The sequence below is a fragment of the Filicampus tigris genome, chromosome 11, assembly GCF_054856515.1.
Source record: "Filicampus tigris isolate MCC_2025a chromosome 11, RoL_Ftig_1.0, whole genome shotgun sequence".
In the NCBI taxonomy this organism is placed as follows: Eukaryota; Metazoa; Chordata; class Actinopteri; order Syngnathiformes; family Syngnathidae; genus Filicampus; species Filicampus tigris.
The window spans coordinates 17,234,433-17,253,816 of record NC_141227.1 but is presented as its reverse complement, the minus strand read 5'-3'; the positions used below and the strand labels follow the sequence as shown (position 1 = coordinate 17,253,816).

Genomic DNA, 19,384 nt, shown 5'->3' with positions numbered 1-19,384 from the left:
GAGTGCGTGTGACCCTGGGGAACATGCTTTTTTTTGTGGGGGGGTACTAGAATAAAGTGTAATTGCACATCCACTACAGTAGGTGGCAGTATAGCTCTCTTTAATTTGTTTTTTTGTATTTGAAACAAATTGACACCCTTCAAATCTTACAGAGTAAAAGAAATCTTAATAAAGGTATTCTTTGTTGTAAGTTGATCTATATTTCTTTTTCTTTTTTAGCTTTATTGTTAATAATTACAATGCTATGCAGAGGTGTACCTTTAAAAATGTATAGACAAACTATTTGTCAGAGAATTGGGGGGCATTAAATACTTTGCCAACGGGAGAGGGTAATAGAAAATAATTGAAAAACACTACATTGGGGCAAGTGGAGCAGCGCCCCACTAGAACCAGTAAATAGGGTTGGGGGTAAAAGCTTAAAAGTTACTTTTACTTCCCATAGAGTAGTGATTCAGTGTTATTTAAACATTTCAAGCTACCAAAGGAGATATTTTTCAGTGCAAATGCACAGAATGCAGTATTACGGTATCTTCTGACTAACACAGCATCTGCTCTTCCGCACAGCTGCTGTCAGGCTCCAAAACGCTATCATTCTTTTTTTTTTTCTTTTCTTTTTTTTCATGCTTGCATTTTAATCTTCTTAGACAATCCTTGTTGGAATGAACAATGGCGTACTGCAGCCAATGGGGAGTATGTTGCAGCTTCCAGATGATGCTTGCACATTATCATTAGACAGAATATTCAAGTTTCACGCGACTTTCTTGTTTATCACGCTTTTGCACCACAATAGCATACATGTGCAAATAATTAAACGCATTCCTCAGTCGACATCCGTATGTGTAATCATATGTACCCCCTTGCTTCTCTTTAAGTCGTACACGCACACTACGGCCACGCATTTTCGCTGCTAAATAATGGATGGATCCAAACAAGCTTACGTGTGAGGAATTAGCACGCTAGAGCAATAGCCTGGTTAATGTATGGCGTGTTGATGGAATTAGCTTCCTCACAGGCTGTGAATACATGTCACTCAAATGGATTGATGGTTGTTGAAAGCAGTTGAAAGCATTTTGGAGGCATAAAACCAAGTGCTTACACTGTTACAAATAGGGCTATAGGAGGATTTTTGCATCCATTTTTTGTCCCCAAATATATGATCCACGCTCATGTACCCCTTAATATTTATTAAAAGACTTCATGGTTTGTAACTTTGCAGGTTAAGCCACCTTTGTACCAAGTTCAAATCAGTCAGATATGTGGGGAAAGTAGGGCGTCCATTGGCTTCCCTCTAGGTGCTGTTTATTGGACTCCAAGTTAAATACTGGCATATTTTCAGGTCCAAAACCTCCCACTCATTTACTGTACCCAATTGACTCCAAAATAATGTCTTGTACCTCTGTACCAGTTCCAAAAACGAAGAAACACAATTAGAAATGGGAGTTAAGTAGGTAGTAGTAGTCTTTTCCTAGAGCAAAATCAAACGAAATGAAACGTCTGAAATGGTGCAAGTAGACATTTCCCTGACTATTTATTTAACTCAGAGTTAAGATTCGTGATCTAAAAGGGCACAAGAATGTTCCAAAACATTGGAACTATGCTACTGTACCTATTAGACTCTAAGATGGTGATTTTATCATGTCCAAAAACAATCTGACACAGTCAGAAATGGGGGTCTCATTAAACTCCAAGTTTCTTGGTCTAAGGAGGTCCAGAGATGTTCCCGTCATACATTTTTGATAGCTTTTCAAGTCACCAAGAGGATTGTAAAGACATCATAGCCATGCTCTAAGAAAATTAAAAATTTCTCTCTCGTTTCACTGTTTCCATTTCACTGTCTGGCTATCTGCGGTCCGATTATTTCTGAGTTGTCCATCTCGTAGCACGTAGCAATGACCGACTGTGGAGGTCTTAAGCGCAACGGGACATCATCCAATCAGGGCCCAAAAAGCTTCAGGTATGTTGCTGACATTACAGAACAACCTTTGCAGCTATGACCGGACCTTGAACCGATTAATGGTTACATTGATGTCTGTACTCTATTTTTAGCACGTGTTTACCCTCCTAGTTGCTGACCATTCTGCGATCGTTTTCGGAAGCGGCGGCTATAAAAGAAAAGATGATTAATGACGGATGTAACCGCAGGCGTGTGTAAAGCCCAAACAGCGAGCTGACAAATGTTCTTGTCATGAAATGAGACACCACGGGTGCCCCTTTTGGACTTGCAAAATGAAATACCCTACTGCTGTCCTCTCCGGATCGGACATAAAGGCAGAGATCAAGGCTAACGTCGTTCTCATGATACGCACCATTAATCTTGTTTTTCTAATGTATCCTACTTTGCTGCATTGGCCATTTTGTTTTAATTTCATTAGGCTCTCCTTGTTGTTTACGTTCACTGGCAATCTTGCCAAATCTTTCTCGTGCCTCGCCTTTATGTTTCATCATCTGTCTGCAAAAAGATTTCACTTGGATCCATCAGGTTCATTCTGATGGCCCCTCCCACCCTAAAAAGAGTGATTCATCACACGTAATATGTTTGTCTCGTCCATCCTTTTTTTTTTTGTCACCAGTTTGGCCCGAGTTAGCTCCCCCCCCCCCGGGGTGCCGCTAAGCAGCAGTTAGAGGAGGATGACAGTATGGGGGCAGAGCGGGGGGGGAAACAGCTGGCCTGGATTGGGTGAATGGTTTTTGGTTTCTTCATAACTTTATGGATTGTTTTGTTATTGTTGCCTGATGGTAGAAAGGTTCTGTTGCCTAACTTTTAAGTCTTGCCTTACTGCCATATATATATATATATATATATATATATATATATATACAGATACACAGTACATTCCCACATTCCCTTTCTACATATATATATATATATATATATATATATATATATATATATATATATATATATATATATATATATATATATATATATATATATATACAGATGCACAGTACATTCCCTTTCTACACAAACCGTGTTCCTACCATCTTGTGTGGTGAGTGGTGTCCGTTTTGTTTTAAAGTAATCAAATATGGTTCCAATATGTTTGACACACTCAAAATTCACATTTCATTCTAATTTTATTGGAAAGATACCACGCACGTCTTTGATCATTTCCTCCAAAAACCCCAATTGATGGAATTCAGGTCCAGTTTTATACGATTTCATCTCCACTTTTCGGTTGTGGCATTGTGGCTAATTTTGATACCACCGTGTCAAATTGCGGCCCTCACGAGCGTAGCGAGACAAGCATGCGCCGCATGCCTGGCTCTTTTTTTTGCATGAGCCTGTTTTTTTCCTGCTGAGTTCCCTTTTGAACGTGAGCCCAGCCTTTTTGATGGCGGCTCACGGGGGGATATTATGGAACGTGATATTTCAATTAGAAATCAATGGAGCTGCCAGCGTTCAGCGGGCCAACGCTCTCCAGTGTTACCCACACGCGCACTTGATACTGCTACCTGCTAATGCACACTTTTATTCCCTTTGCCTATTGATTGAAAGCTTGTAACTTATTTACTTTTCTGCTCTGTTAGGACTCCTCATCGGCGTGGTAATAATTGTTATGGTATTAGCAAAATCAGTTTAGGCGTTTTTCTTTTTTGTGAAAAGGAACACATTTAATGATGCTTAAAATGAAATAAAAGTCTCTATCCGAAGATCTAATGTCTTTCCAAAAGTATGTCGCTGGCCATGTTGTCTGCTAGCCAAAGGCTGAGCTTCACTGTTTTTGTTTACCGAGTAGCAGAAGTGTGTCTTGAGCTTGAGGCAGTTACACTTCCTGCCTTTTACCTAATATGTACCCCCCAAAATGATATATGTGTATTTCACCCATACTATTTATGTCAACTGCATAAAAAGGTACAGTATTACTTTGGCTGCATGTCTCAGTGGTAGAGTGGCGGTTTCCCAATCCAGAGGTTGTGGGTTCGATCCCCGGTCCTTGTGACCATGTCAAAGTGTCCTTGAGCAAGATGCTGAACCCCCCAGTTGATCCTGATCCTACTCAGTTGGTGAATGAGAAGTCAGTGTGACGTTCTTTGAGTGCCCTGTAGGTGGAAAAGCACTTTACAAGTGAAAGACCATTTACTCTTTGAGAATATGCATCCATCCATCCATTATCCGAACCACTTATATGTGATGTTTCATTTGTTGAAAAGGTGTAAAGACGGTTTATTGATTGAATTTTAAGTACCGGTATGACAAAAAGAAGAGTCTGATGGACTTTTACAATAAAGTGGGCATGCAATCTACAGTATCAACAATTGTAATTTCTTTCCATTCCATAAAAAATGTTGAGCATCATTTACTCAATTTTATTTCGTCGGGCGGTTGCACAAAATAAAATCATCTGAATCCAGATATATTTTTTTAAGCAAACTACACTTGTACTTTAAGAATGTATCTGGATACGGACAATTTTATTTTGTGTAACCACTTGACAAAATAAAATGGAGTAAATTCAACAATTTTTTCAGTGTAGACAAGGTGCAGACCCATTCAGAACGGTAGTTATAAAATTAATACACTTTTTGCTTAATATTTAATTGCCAAAGTTACAGAGATAGCAATGACTGACAACGGATGACCGCAATTCTCTGTACTTACAGCATTTTCCCTGTGATAAATAATAGTTTGGGGGGAGTTATTTTTTTTAAACACCTCGCTCTGACTGGCGCTCGATACCGTGCTTGTTATTGTGTTGAGGAAACAAATGAGATAGTGTGATCATGGATGAGAGAGATGTATTGGCTCAACATGAAGGTTGTTTAATTCAATTTGGGATGAAAAGGAGGAATGAGTATAATAATCGATTCAATGATTGTTGATTAATCATGTCTGGCAAAATGGAGCTCGGTACTTGGCCTTGTTAATTCACTCTCAACTAGGTTTCCGTCTCGCAAAAACAAAATGAGGCCAGCTATGGCTTGGAAACAAGATTTCAGAACATTCAGGGAGGGATTTTATTTACTTTAAATATTTCCCATCCAGTTTTACATGTTTGATGATGGCCACAAAATGGTTTTGAAAACCTAAACAAATCTTAGCGGTTCCATTATCAAGTGATTAAGTAAACCCTTTAGGTACATTTGTTAAATATAAATCATGTAAAAGAATATGGATTTAGAGCTCTATAGGTCTCCAACTAGCTAATTTCCAGACACATTTTTAAAATCCTTTAAGGAAGCGATCAATAACAAAGCCCGACACAAAGAGCATCGTTCATTTGCAGTATAATTAATGGTTACGCTGAAGCGTACTAGAAAGCAAACAACCAAATATCGATGACTGCATCAGCACTTTGCTGCTTTATTTGCTGCCACGCGATCAACAATAGTCCCTTGGTTTTTAAACAGTCTTCCAACATCTTAGCTGTAATTAGTGCGTAAATGCACAATGTTTTCACAGTTCAAATAATCCTAAATCCTCCTAATTCATCAGTACAGATTGTGCCAGTCATGTTCCATCCCCAGGTAACTCTAAACCCGCCTAGAGCTTCTTTTCATGAATACATGATGTTCTCAGCTCTATAAATACATGCATTAATCTCTTTATTTGTTGGATATGGCCATATGATACATACATCGTTCCATTTAATGAAGCGTCAATCCCATGAGCTCCCTTAAACCCATTTTTTCCCATCCTGATCCAGCAGCAGCTCCTTGTCTTGTGGGGTCACAAAAGGCTTTGTGTGGCATTTGAGAGGATAAATAATTCAGCGGGTTTGTGATTTTTCATCCCTTTTCTTCACTTATTGCCTGCCCATTCTTTTTTTTTTTTCTCTTCTTTTTCTCCAACAAGCAAAGGACTGAAGAACAACCTGGCGCACCGCTGATCTTTAAACAGCGTTGAAAATGACCACATTGTTCTGTCAAGGGTGGAGTCCTAAAGTGATATGCTGTCTCTCGTCACTATAATTCATAGCTATTTCAACATCCAAAGAGATATATTTCACAAGTGGAAACCTAAGCACTCACTTAGACGACGGCACCCTGGAAATTCTTCATCTACCCGAAAACCTTTAGCAGTTTCCCTCCCTGAGATCAAAGTCAGTAAAGAGCAGATTATCGGATGGCTCTGAAGATTTTTCTGAGTGATTATCCTGTTGTGTGGGGTGTTTTAAATGTGATTTTCTACCTACTCAGAAAGCAGTTGGAGCGGGCGGTCGCCAGGTTTAAATCATTCTCGTTGACATACGTCATCTGGAATCCAACCGTTGACTTCCAGTAATGTATGGATTCCTCAAGTACATTTTTCAAAGGGTAGTTGTGGAAGAGCGTCTCAACCCGCTTGTCTGTGAAATCCACATTTATAAACCATTGTAATGATGACTAACAGATTAGTGTAGATGGCGGTACTGCATTGTTTTGGATTTGAGTTGAGCACAGCTTTTGAGTCAAAGATAACGATTGGGCGGTGAATCTTGGCTTGTCAAATCAAGTAAAAGAGAAGGAAAAGTCGGACAACTTTAGGCACCTCACGCATGAACAGTATAAGTTTGCGCTTGTTGTTGGACACAAATAGAGGTGAAATTAGTTATCTAAAATGTATCAAATTTGTCCCGAACAATTTTTTTCCTCCACGGTCCGGTTCATGATATGACTGATATTTCGCAGGCCGCCAACCATTCGTTGGGAGGCGTAGGTGCTGGCGTATATAAACGCCTGGGTGTAACACATTCCTGATTTGGCCACAAGAAGAGTTGGAAACCACAATGTAGTTACCAAATGAGCTTTTAGTTAGCGTAACTTCTTCTATTTCCTCTTCTACTACCTTTCTTTCTTCTTCTTTGTATTTTTCTCAATGCCCAGTGGTACCACTCTGCCTCTCACAGTGCTGTCTTTGTACAAAGACAGACATGCTAACAGTAGCAATTTATGTTTATGATATGCTGTGTGTTGGTCAGTAAGAACACACCAGGCATTTTTTTGTCTCTGACATTTAAAAACGGGATGTCCGCTTGATTGTTATTCTTCTGCCAAATAACTGTGATTTGAAAGTAACTACAGACACCCGTGCCACGTTACCACCGATCCATCGTGGTGTAAACAGTGGAAGTTTGCTTAGCGCTTGTAAATTCCTGACTTGTACGGCAGGGTTTGTTATCTCGCCAGCCAGATTGAAAACACAATTTAGAATCCAGCATCACCGCCGGCCAAACGCTGTTTACGCTGTAACCTCATTTACTCGGCAAACCTTGTTACCACAAGTCAGCCGGAGACGGTTATCAGGGAGCGCGGGGCAGACGTCCTGCAGACTTGGGAGTGGGCTGAGTGGGGAAAACGCATATTGTTGAATGGTGGGAATTCAAGTTTATCTTTGGTGTAGTTTTTTGAACTTCTTGCCCTTTAAGCAATGCAAACACCTGCAAGACACCTTTTGATGTTTGAACTTCTGCTTTTGCTTCCCAGTGGACTGCAGTATAAACCGCGGCCGCATCTATTGGAAGCAAAACAAACAGAAGAAAGCCATTTCTGGGAAATTGCACAATTGCACAAAAATCCCGACGTGAGGAAAAGGGAACTTGTATGTGAACTCTTAATGAAGCGCAGTTAATTTTACACAACACTTGATAAAATGTTAGATTAAGGTTAGGATTAGGGCTGGGAGTAAGTTTTCGGTGGTTGTGCTCGGGTTGTTGGGTCAGGCTTTAGACGTTAAGGCATTACCATTACGGTTAGGAACTGATTATGTATCCTACTTCTACTACTTTTCTCACTCTTGTGAAGCATAAATCAAGTCTTGTTTCTCCTGTGTATTTTCCTAAAGGTTCAACACCCTCATCGATCGTCACCTCACATCTCTGATTCGGACGTCAACATGGCTCTGAGGCTGTCAGTCATTGCCCTCGTTCTGCTTGTCGGGTTTCAGCCTTCGCTGGCTGGCGCTCCCCCCGAGCCCAGCTTAGGCGGCTCAGTGTCGGCGGTGTCCACCAATAAGACGGATTGCAGCAAGGCGGAGGAGTGCACGCCCGGAGTCATGCTGCCCGTGTGGGAACCCATGAACCCGTCGTTTGGTGACAAAGTGGCCCGGGCCACCGTGTACTTTGTAGCTTTGGTGTACATGTTTCTGGGCGTGTCCATCATCGCCGATCGCTTCATGGCATCGATTGAGGTCATCACCTCCCAGGAGAAGGAGATCACCATCAAGAAACCCAACGGAGAGACCAGCACCACCACGGTGCGCATCTGGAACGAGACCGTGTCCAACCTCACCCTCATGGCTCTGGGCTCGTCCGCTCCGGAGATCCTGTTGTCTGTTATCGAGGTGGTGGGCCACGACTTTGACGCTGGCACCCTAGGCCCCTCCACCATCGTGGGCTCGGCCGCTTTCAACATGTTCGTCATCATCGGGATTTGCGTTTGGGTGGTGCCCGACGGCGAGACCAGGAAGGTCAAACACCTGCGGGTGTTCTTTGTCACCGCCTCCTGGAGCATCTTTGCCTACATCTGGCTCTACCTGATCCTGTCAGTCATCTCTCCTGGAGTAGTGCAGGTTTGGGAAGCCCTGCTCACCTTCTTCTTCTTCCCCATCTGTGTGGTGTTTGCCTGGGTGGCCGACCGTCGCCTGCTCTTCTACAAGTACGTGTACAAGCGCTACAGGACGGGCAAGCAGCGTGGCATGATCATCGAGACCGAGGGAGACCGGCCGCTTCCTTCTAAGGTATACTCGGCGCTCACCGTCATCTTCAAAGCTTCTCCTACACATATAGACTTCAGAGGCTTATCTTGAAAGTCTAGCTCTGCTTTATTTTACTGGTCAGCTTCGTCTTCGTCGTCTCCAGGCAACCTTTTAGTTTTGGTCGTCTTTCCTATCAGTGATGTTTGTCACAGATGTCACAGTTCAACCCACTTAATTCCATTAAAAATGACGTTACACATTGGAACCTGTAAACAAAAGTACAAGCATAAACCAACCAAGGCAGAAGAGACAAGAGGAAGCATAAGCCCCTTTTACATTCTCCAAGTAAGACAGCTTTTTCACAACTCGCTGTCCTGTGCGTAAAACACCGAAACTAGATTATAGGCTAGAGTAGACCTGCCAGTTTTCCAGCTACTGACATATTTAGAACCCTCATACAGGCCATCTAAGCCGGCTTTTCACTGTTTACTGTCCTGTGTGTAAGGTTCCATTGGGGGATGGAAGACTGAAGTTGACTCACAAATTTTCCACCTTCCAACATAAAATCAGAAATGTTTTAGATTGGCCATCTAAACCGGCTTCTTCATCACTGTCAAGTGTTTAAGGTACCGATGCTAGATTAGGCTTCAAAGCTATATTGCCAAATTGCAGGCTTCCAATGTATTTGGGACCCTTCTAGCAAAACTTTTTTTGAACGTCCAAGATGTGTATACCAGTCGTATGCCGCGATGACTGCTTGATTGTGACATCGGAGCCATACCTAAATACCTGTCATGTATTTGACTTGTGGTGATGTATACGCAATACTGTGCGCTTTAGTAGAGCAATACGACATGTGGCAATCAGATAATCATGCGACGTCAGGGTGGGAGAAGTTAGTGTCAGGTGTTAAACTTTTTTGTCCAGGAATTGTGGAAAGATTGTCCACACCCTGAAACTACTACTGACACTACCTTCAGGTGAAAAATGCCAATGTTGCACATCTGAAACTACATGAAGGTGGATAATTGCCAGGTTGACTTCCTTTCGCCATTCCACAATGGTGGGAAAATAGTCACTTTTACCCCCGTTCCGGCTCCTGAAACTACCTGGTCGACCCAAAAAATAAATTTTTAAGACTTTTAAGGTAGTGTAAAAGGAAATTACCTCCATTTAGCGTTCGAATATGACCTAAATCGAATAAAGTGTATATTTGCCAGGTCGACTTCATCCCATTCCAAAATGAAGGAACGTGTTGACTATTAAGGCAGTGGAAAAAGGGACTTACTTAAAATGTATGTGTTGCATATATTTGTCAGCAAATATTCAATTCGACAGGAATGTTGCCACTGAAAGCAGCGTCATTACACTGTTTCATGCTTTAAATATTGGGGCTTCGCTTATGTGGAAAGTTCATATTCAAAATTTCAATATGCTCTTTTAATCCAAACAAGGATGTAGTCTTCACTCAAAGGATTTATTCTTTATTCAAGACATTTCTTTGATGCTAGCAAACATAATAGTGTTGTAGTACAAACAGACAAGGGCTTGAAACCAAACCGCAGCCTCAGAGAGTGATGATATGCAAATTCCTACAGTGTTAAATTGCCAATTTGCCGCAAGTACAAAAGAAAAAGTCATTTTCAATCAACGCCTGTACAACCTCGAGAGCCCCGATGGCTACGAAATGAAATAAAAAGCAGATGATGGACTTGTTTCTGCCTCATGAAATGATCTGCTGGCAGCCACGTGCACGGAAACCGGTAGCACTGGTTTTCGGATTTTAGCGTGTCAAACATACTTCAACTTTAAAAGTGAGGTGAATTCCCATCTACATGACATCACCCAAAAATATACAACAGAGATTAGCATCTGTACTAGACGTACTAACCCAAACACTATAGGATGTGGTCTTCATGAATAAATAATGACAATAGTTGTTGTTTTTACAGTCCATGTAAATCAGGGGTGGGCAAAGGCCACATGCTACATAAGGCCAGCTCCATTCTTTATTCCGGCCTTCTAAGCGGCCGTCAGGGGTTGAAAAGATGGAGTTAACTGGCAGTGATGCGCCAAAACATAGTCGGCGCGCTCAAACCTCATCGTTGGCTAGTGGGGGCGAATGGCTGCTGTTCTGGAAAATATTTAAATTTTATGAAAATTCCCGAAGGCCACCCCGCCCCTGATTACGTTAATATAAAAAATACAATTAATATATGAGAATGAACTATTATTTTGTGATTAAAAAGAAAAAAAATGTACATACGTTTACTTGCACATTTAAAGTTTTGCCGAATGTCCTGCCTGACCCATCTGTCTTTTTTAAAAATCAAAAGTGTCCCTTGAGCACACTTTTTAATGCTGGTTGCCTTGAGAGTTACCTGTTCGCCTCCTCCGTCTCAAGGTGGACATCGAGATGGACGGCAAGATGCTTAACTCTCACGGCGTGGACTTTCTGGATGGCCCGCTTGGTTTGGATATCGACGAGAAGGACCTGGATGAGGAGGAGACCCGCAGAGACATGGCCAAGATTCTCAAGGAGCTCAAACAGAAACATCCCGACAAAGAGGTGAGTAGAGTTTTATTTGTCCTGAGGCCTTTTTGTGTGTGTTTGCGTCACTCTAAGAGTAATTGATGATGCACAGGATGGTAGAACTGGTTTGGCAAGGTCCTGACAAGGCTCTTTGTTCTCTTTGAATGAGGACCGACACCAAAAAGCATTAGCTGCCGAAAGGACAATGTTCGTCATTAGCACGAGAAAACCCATCAATTAGCTTTTTATGGGAGTACCCTGTTGGTAAAATGTTTGTTTGTATATTTTGGGCTTGACTGCTTTAATCGTCACGGTTTTACATCCACTTGCCAAACTCTAGTGACTTCTTGTGGCGTTATTGGAGATATCTGGAGATCCTGAAACTCCCTCCAGTGCAGGATCATCCCTATGTGTCCAGATTGCAAATCAATGGCACTTGCACAAAGTTACCACCAGTGAAGACCCATAAAGATTCAATTACTACTACTATTCTTCACTGGTGAAGGCAGCACTTCAATTAGTGTGTTCAATTAGGCACAACACAAACAACACGATATGTGCGGCTAATCGGAGACGAGCACTGGTAACACCGTTAGCTATTGCTAATCAGTGCTAACGCTAAAGCTCGGCTGACCTTTTGGCCTTGATATTGGCCTTGACAGGGTTTCCATGTGTTGCTTGACAATAGAGTATTTTCGTCTCACGTACCTGCCAAGTCGTGGTTTTAGAAAGTCACTTTGTGGGCGGGATGTCAATTGAGACATAACAGACACTTTGTTGGTTTGAAGTGTTAGCTGTAGCCCTAGAGTAGCAAAATTCTGGCAAGTTTCAAAGTTGGAATCCTATTCAGAAAAAGAAAACCACCAAGTGTGCAGCCTTTTTTTAAGAATATGTTCTATGCAGTCCCACTAGTTGAAACAGCATTCTGATTAAGATTGTCTTTGTGGAATATGAGTTAAGCAACATAATCCACCTGTTTTTAGCCATCTCAGTGGGCGGCCATTTTGTCATTCTGTCGACTGAGAATCACACACCCTCAGGGCTCAGATAACGACCAATCATAGCTCAGCTTCAGAAAACAGGTGAGCCACGATTGGTCGTTTTCTGAGCCCCGAAGGTCTCTGATGTCATTCTCAGTCGACAGAAGTGACAAACTGGCTGCACCCTGAGATTGCTAAAAACGGTTGTCTTTTGCTGCTTAACTTGTATTTCATATTCAGCATATTGCCTTATTTCAACTCGGGGCCTGCATAGAACATATCCTTGCAAAAAATATGTTTCGGTTGACTTCCACTTTAAATCGTGTTGATGAATTCCGACATTTGGCGCACTCAGAGATTTAATAACGGCATAAAACACATCATGCAAGGCTTTGTGAGGCATTACACAGCTTTCTTAGCAGAGTGTCCGAGGTATTATTTTCGGTTTTCAGCTGCTCAGCTTTATAGTATCTTCCTCACTCCGTTCGCCGTCTTCCTTTACGAGCGCATCCGTGTCCCAAGATAGTCTTGTTTCCAGTACGAGTGCATTTGTGAGGTCGTCTTCTCTGGATGATTTAAGATCACCAGCTCTGTTTTAGATCCTATCTGCTGACATAATACCTTTGCTATAGCAGATACTTTTATGATCTGGCTTGACTTGCCTGAGGGGAATACAAGGACGACGGGAAGCGAAGAATCTGAATGATCTTATCTTTCTGCAGAATAGCCTTTCCAAAACTTTTTGAGCCATGCAACAATGTTTTACAAATCCCAGTGTGTCTTGTGGCATGTCGTATAGGCTACATATTGTGGAAAATTGACTTTTTAATAGCTTGTTTACAAATTGTTGGGTCTCTGGAGTGCCTGCTCACCAATCAAGTGTGAAATTAAACAACCAAGTACATATTTTGTTATCAGCTTAGTAGTTCATGAAATATGTGTCTGTGAGAAAGCCCTTCAGAATTTTGCTGAATTAATACATGGCCCCAATTTCTGAAACACTATCATATCAACCCCGAAAGCTTTAAAAGCTTCATTGAGATTTGTTGGCTGCATAGATTAGCGTTAGCTTCTGATAAGCAGCATGCATTTGATTACTAGGTGAAGTGAAATTGATGTCTCCTTTGTGTCTGTTGTATCCAGGTGGAGCAGCTAATAGAGCTGGCCAATTACCAGGTCTTGAGCCAGCAGCAGAAGAGTCGGGCTTTCTACCGCTGCCAGGCCACCCGACTCATGACGGGCGCAGGCAACATCCTGAAGAAACACGCCGCCGACCAGGCGCGCAAGGCCGTCAGCATGCACGAGGTGCGCTCCGATGTCGGCGACAATGACCCCATCTCCAAGGTGTTCTTCGAACCCGCCACCTACCAGTGCCTGGAGAACTGTGGCACGGTGGCAGTGAACGTCCTGCGGCGCGGCGGCGACCTGGCCAAGACCATTTCCGTGGAGTATCGGACCGAGGACGGAACGGCCAACGCCGGCTCGGACTACGAGTTCACCGAGGGCGTCGTGGTGTTCAAACCCGGCGAGACGGTCAAAGAGATCCGCGTGGGGATCATCGACGACGACATCTTCGAGGAGGACGAGAACTTCCTTATCCACCTGTCCAACGTGAAAGTCCTGGCCTCAGAAGGCGAGGAACCCACAGAGGACGAGTCGGCTAACCACGTGGACTCGGTAGCCTGCCTGGGCCTGCCAGCCACGGCCACTGTCACCATCTTCGACGACGACCACGCCGGCATCTTCACGTTCGAGGAGCCCGTGTACCACGTGAGCGAGAGCGTGGGCACCATGGAGGTGAAAGTGCTGAGGACATCAGGCGCTCGTGGCGTGGTCACGCTGCCCTACAAGACGGTGGAGGGGACGGCGCGGGGTGGCGGCGAGGACTTTGAGGACGCACACGGCGTGCTGGAGTTCCAGAACGACGAGATCTTGTAAGTAACCACATTATTGTGTATGCTGTGGATGAGGAAGCGAGGTGCGATGTGGTCACAACGATGGTTCGCTCAACTCTACACCTACCTTCTTCATTTCTATCAATCTGTCCACTCTCCTTAGTGTCTTTGTTTCCATTAGGACATTCTCTTGATCTGCTGAAGGCAGAGGTGGGGGGCTTGTGCCACTTGACTTAACTGGAGTCTAACTTCTATTGTCAACTTTAGGATTTTTAGGGTGAAAAGGAAGTACAAATACAGTGGTACTTAAAAGTGCCCCAACTGACAATGTTCCAAGTTACGAGTCGGCGCTTGGTCAATTTTATTTTGTTTCGATTGCTTTTATTTGTATTGCTAGCAAGCTGCTCAAGTGAAGTGAAAGTGCAATTACGGCACCGTAGTGTGGGCAAGGACAGCCACAGCCACCGATGCATTTTCTGTCTTTAACTGAAAAACGAGATCTTGTGAATAACTACACTAAGGTGTGTGTTGTTGATGAGAAAGCGAGGTATGATGTGGTCACGGCGATGGTTCGCTCAACTCTGACACTTTCCTCCTTGATTTCCATCAACCTTTCCTTTGCTTTTGGATTCCACCCGACTGTTGTTTTTATGCTGGGCAGAATGCTCATTATGCTTTGGACCAGTGGTGAAGATGCTTATGTTGTCCCTCGTTCATTTTCAATTTTTTATCATTAGCAGTAAATATTTTAGTATATAGGTGCCAAGGTGTAGCAACCTCAAATTTCATTGCGTTGTATACAGCAGGTGTGGGCAATTCCCGTCCTCGAGGGCCGGTAACCTGGATGTTTTATGTCTCTCTGCTCCAACGCACCCGATTCAAATGATCAGCCTGGACCGGAATTGCCCACACCTGGTATACAGTGACAAAAAAGGCGATTCGAATTCAAATTTTTTATTCTAAAACCCACAAAGACCTGTAAGGTAGAGTATGATGATTCCCCATTTTAGCACACTGATAGCTCGTCAGTTTCATGAACTAAGCTTCATTACGGTTATGCAATTCTGATGACCAAAAAGTAACAGAGAGTGTGATTGTGAATATGTTAGTATTGCTAGCAAAGTGTGAATATATACTGGGACTGTGCAAGCGAGTATGACTTGACTTGCTTAACCCAAGTAATGACATGACTTGAAGAGTTAGTGGGGAGTCAACTTGACTTTGTTTTTGCCACTAAGTTTGGAACTACTTGAAACTTGAAGGTTAAGACTTGAGATTTATTTGTGACTTACACCCATCACTGCTTTTTGGATTGCACTGGGCCGCTGCATGCTTTAATCTGTTTCGGGTTGCTATCGATCGCCAGCATCCCTCCCGCTCTGCACGCTCAGCAGGTTCCGTCCGCTGCGTGGCACGGGGGTAAAGATGTTGGAAAACTGGGTTATTTGTTGCTCGAATCTTAAGTAGCGAGGAATTAAAGGCAGAAGCATTTAACGATAAATCACATGGAGCAGATTGCCCTGAGAACAGCGCAGCCGATCGATAAACTCGTCAACTTGACGTACGCCAAAGGCTAACCCCCGTTTTCCAGCTGACTCGTGTGGGAGTATTGCAGGGGCAATCATTAACAGTTGGGCTCTTCGTTTTAGCCAGTAGCTCTCCAAAAAAGAACAACCTGTTTTTTTTTTTTTTATCACCGGATGCTCTTTATCTGACAAAAAGTATTCATTAAGAGTCTTGACAAAGGTTTATTTATTTCGACATTTTTACTGTGCAAGGTGGTGGTTACCGTGAATGCCTTTGCGGTAATTGTACAACATATCTACAAACATGCTTTTCCAGGACTTTTTGACTATATGTATAATTTCTAGTCATTATTTTTATTTCTATTGTGCAAGATGGTGGCCATCAATAACTTTCAATGAACGGTATTACAGTTAATTGAATGAGATCTACATTATATGCAGGTATGGCTGTATGTGGTGTAGATTTTTTGTTTCTATTGTGTATAATGTGTTGTTGGTCTGTTGATTTCGATTGTGCAGTGTTTCATTTCTCTCAATAACTGGTGAGAAGTACGATTGCAATGATGAACAACTGGCAAGAAGAGGAATCTGAATCTACCCATACCCATGAGTGACCATGCGTACTGTGGAGTTTTTTTTTTTTTTGACTGTGGATTATTTGTAGCAGACCAAATTATAAGGCACTGGTGGTAACTGTTGTGCTAAATTGTGCTATTCACACTAAAACTGAAACTGACTGATTACAAGGGGATTTACTCGCTCCTGCCCTAGGGAGAGATTATATTGTATTTTTTCCGAAAGCTTCATTTCAGCCTGGACACACACAGAAGCTGACATTTAAAAGTATAAACAGTAAAGACACAACTTGTTTATCTTTTTCCGCAATAAACCGTTATGAGTTGAGTTAAGTTGTTTTCTGTAAAACCGCTCATTCAGGCGCCCAATACCGGCTGATGGCGGATGAGCCTGCGTCATAAATCAGCGATTGCGGTAAAGCCCCCCCCGCGCTTCCCCCTCACTCTCCCATCGGGGCTTTACTAGACTGCAATAAAGTTCACAGCTTTGAACCGATGGACCTTTCGCCATGGTGACCATTCGTTGCTTTATGGCCAACATGCACAACGCCTACGACTTTTTCGGTCAGTCCATCATTGGAGTGTTGGCTCGGTGATTATCTGTTTAAGACCCCTGTTTGCACTGTTTCTCATCAGTCTTACAGATGAGTTACTGCTGCCCCCAATCACTGCAACATTTCTGATTTAATGGATGATGTCTACTGGTTCTGTTTATTGCTATTGTGCAAGTTGGTGGATGTTTATAATTAATAACGATCAAGGAACGATCATATAATAGTAATTATGTGACACTCGACGTTTACTTTGCTCTGGCTGAATGTCTTGAAAAAATCATTTCTGTTGCTTCTGTTTATGACACGTCTGCTTTGCCAGTGTGTCATTGAGCATCCCGCAGACGTATTTTTTTTTAGCTATTTTTAGTGGCTCTGTTTATTTCCATTGTGCAAGGTGGCCTACATCATGAAAAACAAAGACCAAACGCATCACATTAACTGTACGATGCGTCTACGTTCTAAGTGTGCTAAAGGTTGTTTGTTGTATTTGTATTAGTCGAAAGACTGACTTATTTATTCCCAAGTGGCCAATGTTGGCATGTCTGTTAAAAGCACCGGCAACGGCCTGACACAATTCAAATAATTTTGTTAAGCACTTAAGGATATTGTCAGATATATCTATATCTATATATATCTATATCTATATATCTATATATATACTATATATATATATATATATATATATATATATATATCTATATCTATATATATCTATATATATATATATATCTATATATATATATATATATCTATATATATATATATATATATATATATATTTATATTACTTAAGAGAGTGTATCCTGCCTCTTGCGCAAAGTCAGCTGGGATATATAGGCTGCAGCTCACCCAAATGCAACACTAATGAGTGCCAGCACTGTAGAAAATAGATGAATAAAATACATCATACACCTCAATTCCCATTTTTACCAGGTTAAATAGACATTTTGACATGAATGTGTAATCTCCACGCTGCAGGCTCACTACCGCGCCTGGCATCTCCTGGTGAAAGCTTTTTTATCGAGAGCACCTAGCGGCACACTTCAGCTTCTATTTCTATAAAACCTGGTCCAGATGGAATTAGTACGGGAAGTGGGTCAGCGATTCTTTTTATTGAAATTAGACACACTGATGAGGACTGCCAGCTTGTTCCTCGCATGTAGCCAACATTGGTTAATGACGTCTCTAATAGCTCCACGCCAATAGCGGTGCACACAGATAAGGCCAACGTACAAGTACGCATAGTGTTTGTCTAGAGTACATTTTTGACCTCGTGAGCTAGAAAAATGCACTTGACTCTAGACACAAACATGACACACACACACACATACACATTCCTCTGCACCATTTATGCAATTTCCATAAACAGGCAGAAGAAAGATTCAAATGAGGCTTCCTCTTACACAAACACACACACACACACACACACACACACACCCCAAACACGCATATACGCACACACACACACACACACACACGGCAGACTGGGACCTCACACTCCAGTAAGCAGCACAGATTGGCCTTTTGAGATGCATGTTCACCAGCTACACAAGTGTTGGGTTTCTCCATTTGTGTGTGTGTGTGTACATGTGGACATGTGTGGATGTAGTTTGAGGATTTTAAAGCAATAGTAATGGGCATTTTACCACAAATTGAGCGTCCCTTATTCGTCATCTTCTGCGGCGTGGGTACCCTTCCGTCGTCCGTCATTCGTCTTTTTTTCCGGGGTTAAAAAATTGTTTATATTATATGCCGGTCCACCTCTAATTTTAAACGGGCGTCTGTCGGCGATTCCGACTAAACTCTCACTAGCTCGCCGCGGCCATTGAAGCCTCGCCACGAAAAATAGACTAATGATGGACGAATGTCGGACTACATGAAGGGGCTTCCGTCTGCCTATTTTATAATTTTCCCCGTCGTTCGTCAATAGTCAGCAAAACGGCGTCCGTCAGTGACAGATAGATGGACCGGTCTGTCACATAGGCGGAGCGCCCACTCGCTCAGAGCGATCTTACAATTTTAACGCAAACATAGTTACATGACTGATGTCATCACATATTGTGATTAGTTGAATTTGCAAATGGGAATTGGTGAAATAGTGATGTTGACTGTACACGTCAGTGGTTAAAATGAGGATTTAATGCTTTTAGACTTATTTATTATAACGCGTCCTCTGTTTATTTATTTTTTTGCTTTTAGAATTGAACAAGGTCCAGATTAAATGCTGGGACAGGTCGTGTTTGACCACCTCTATATTAGAGGAGTGAATTCAAAGCAGTAGCTTCCTTGTACAACTTTAAACAAAGTAATAAAGCTGGTGGAAGTCCCTGGCTTGCTCGCCTGTTTGGGCTAAGTGGTTTTAATGGATGACGACGTGCAGGCTAATTGTGTAATGCAAGTGTTTATTTTGGGGGGGGGGACCGACGGCAGCTGGGAGCCCATCTCACTGTTTTGTCCCTTTTATTTTGGTCACTGGGGCACTACAGTGTCGGCCAAATGTTGTGGGTTAGCACAAGGATTGGCAAACTCATCATCATCGTTTAGGGAATCCTAGTTTTGTATTAGAGGGTGAGTCTCCAGGACGTAAATCAGAATCTATTGTCACACTTGCTTGCATTGCGCAGTTTTTATCACTTGGTCCAACGTACTAGAATTGAATGACATTTAGTTGAACAATTATTTTATCGGCTAAAATTCAAACAGA

General features: G+C 42.4%; 1 protein-coding gene across 3 annotated transcripts in view; it reads left to right on the top strand.

Annotated features, from left to right (window-relative positions):
* slc8a1b (solute carrier family 8 member 1b) overlaps positions 1-19,384 on the top strand; it is a 163,820-nt gene that overhangs the window by 65,628 nt on the left and 78,808 nt on the right. For all 3 annotated transcript variants that reach the window (XM_086045222.1, XM_086045224.1, XM_086045223.1), the window contains exons 4-6: positions 7,766-8,659; positions 11,022-11,186; positions 13,274-14,064. In XM_086045222.1, coding sequence (XP_085901348.1) covers positions 7,817-8,659; positions 11,022-11,186; positions 13,274-14,064 — 1,799 coding nt within the window. In that variant the 5' untranslated portion in view covers positions 7,766-7,816. The remainder of the gene's footprint in view (positions 1-7,765; positions 8,660-11,021; positions 11,187-13,273; positions 14,065-19,384) is intronic.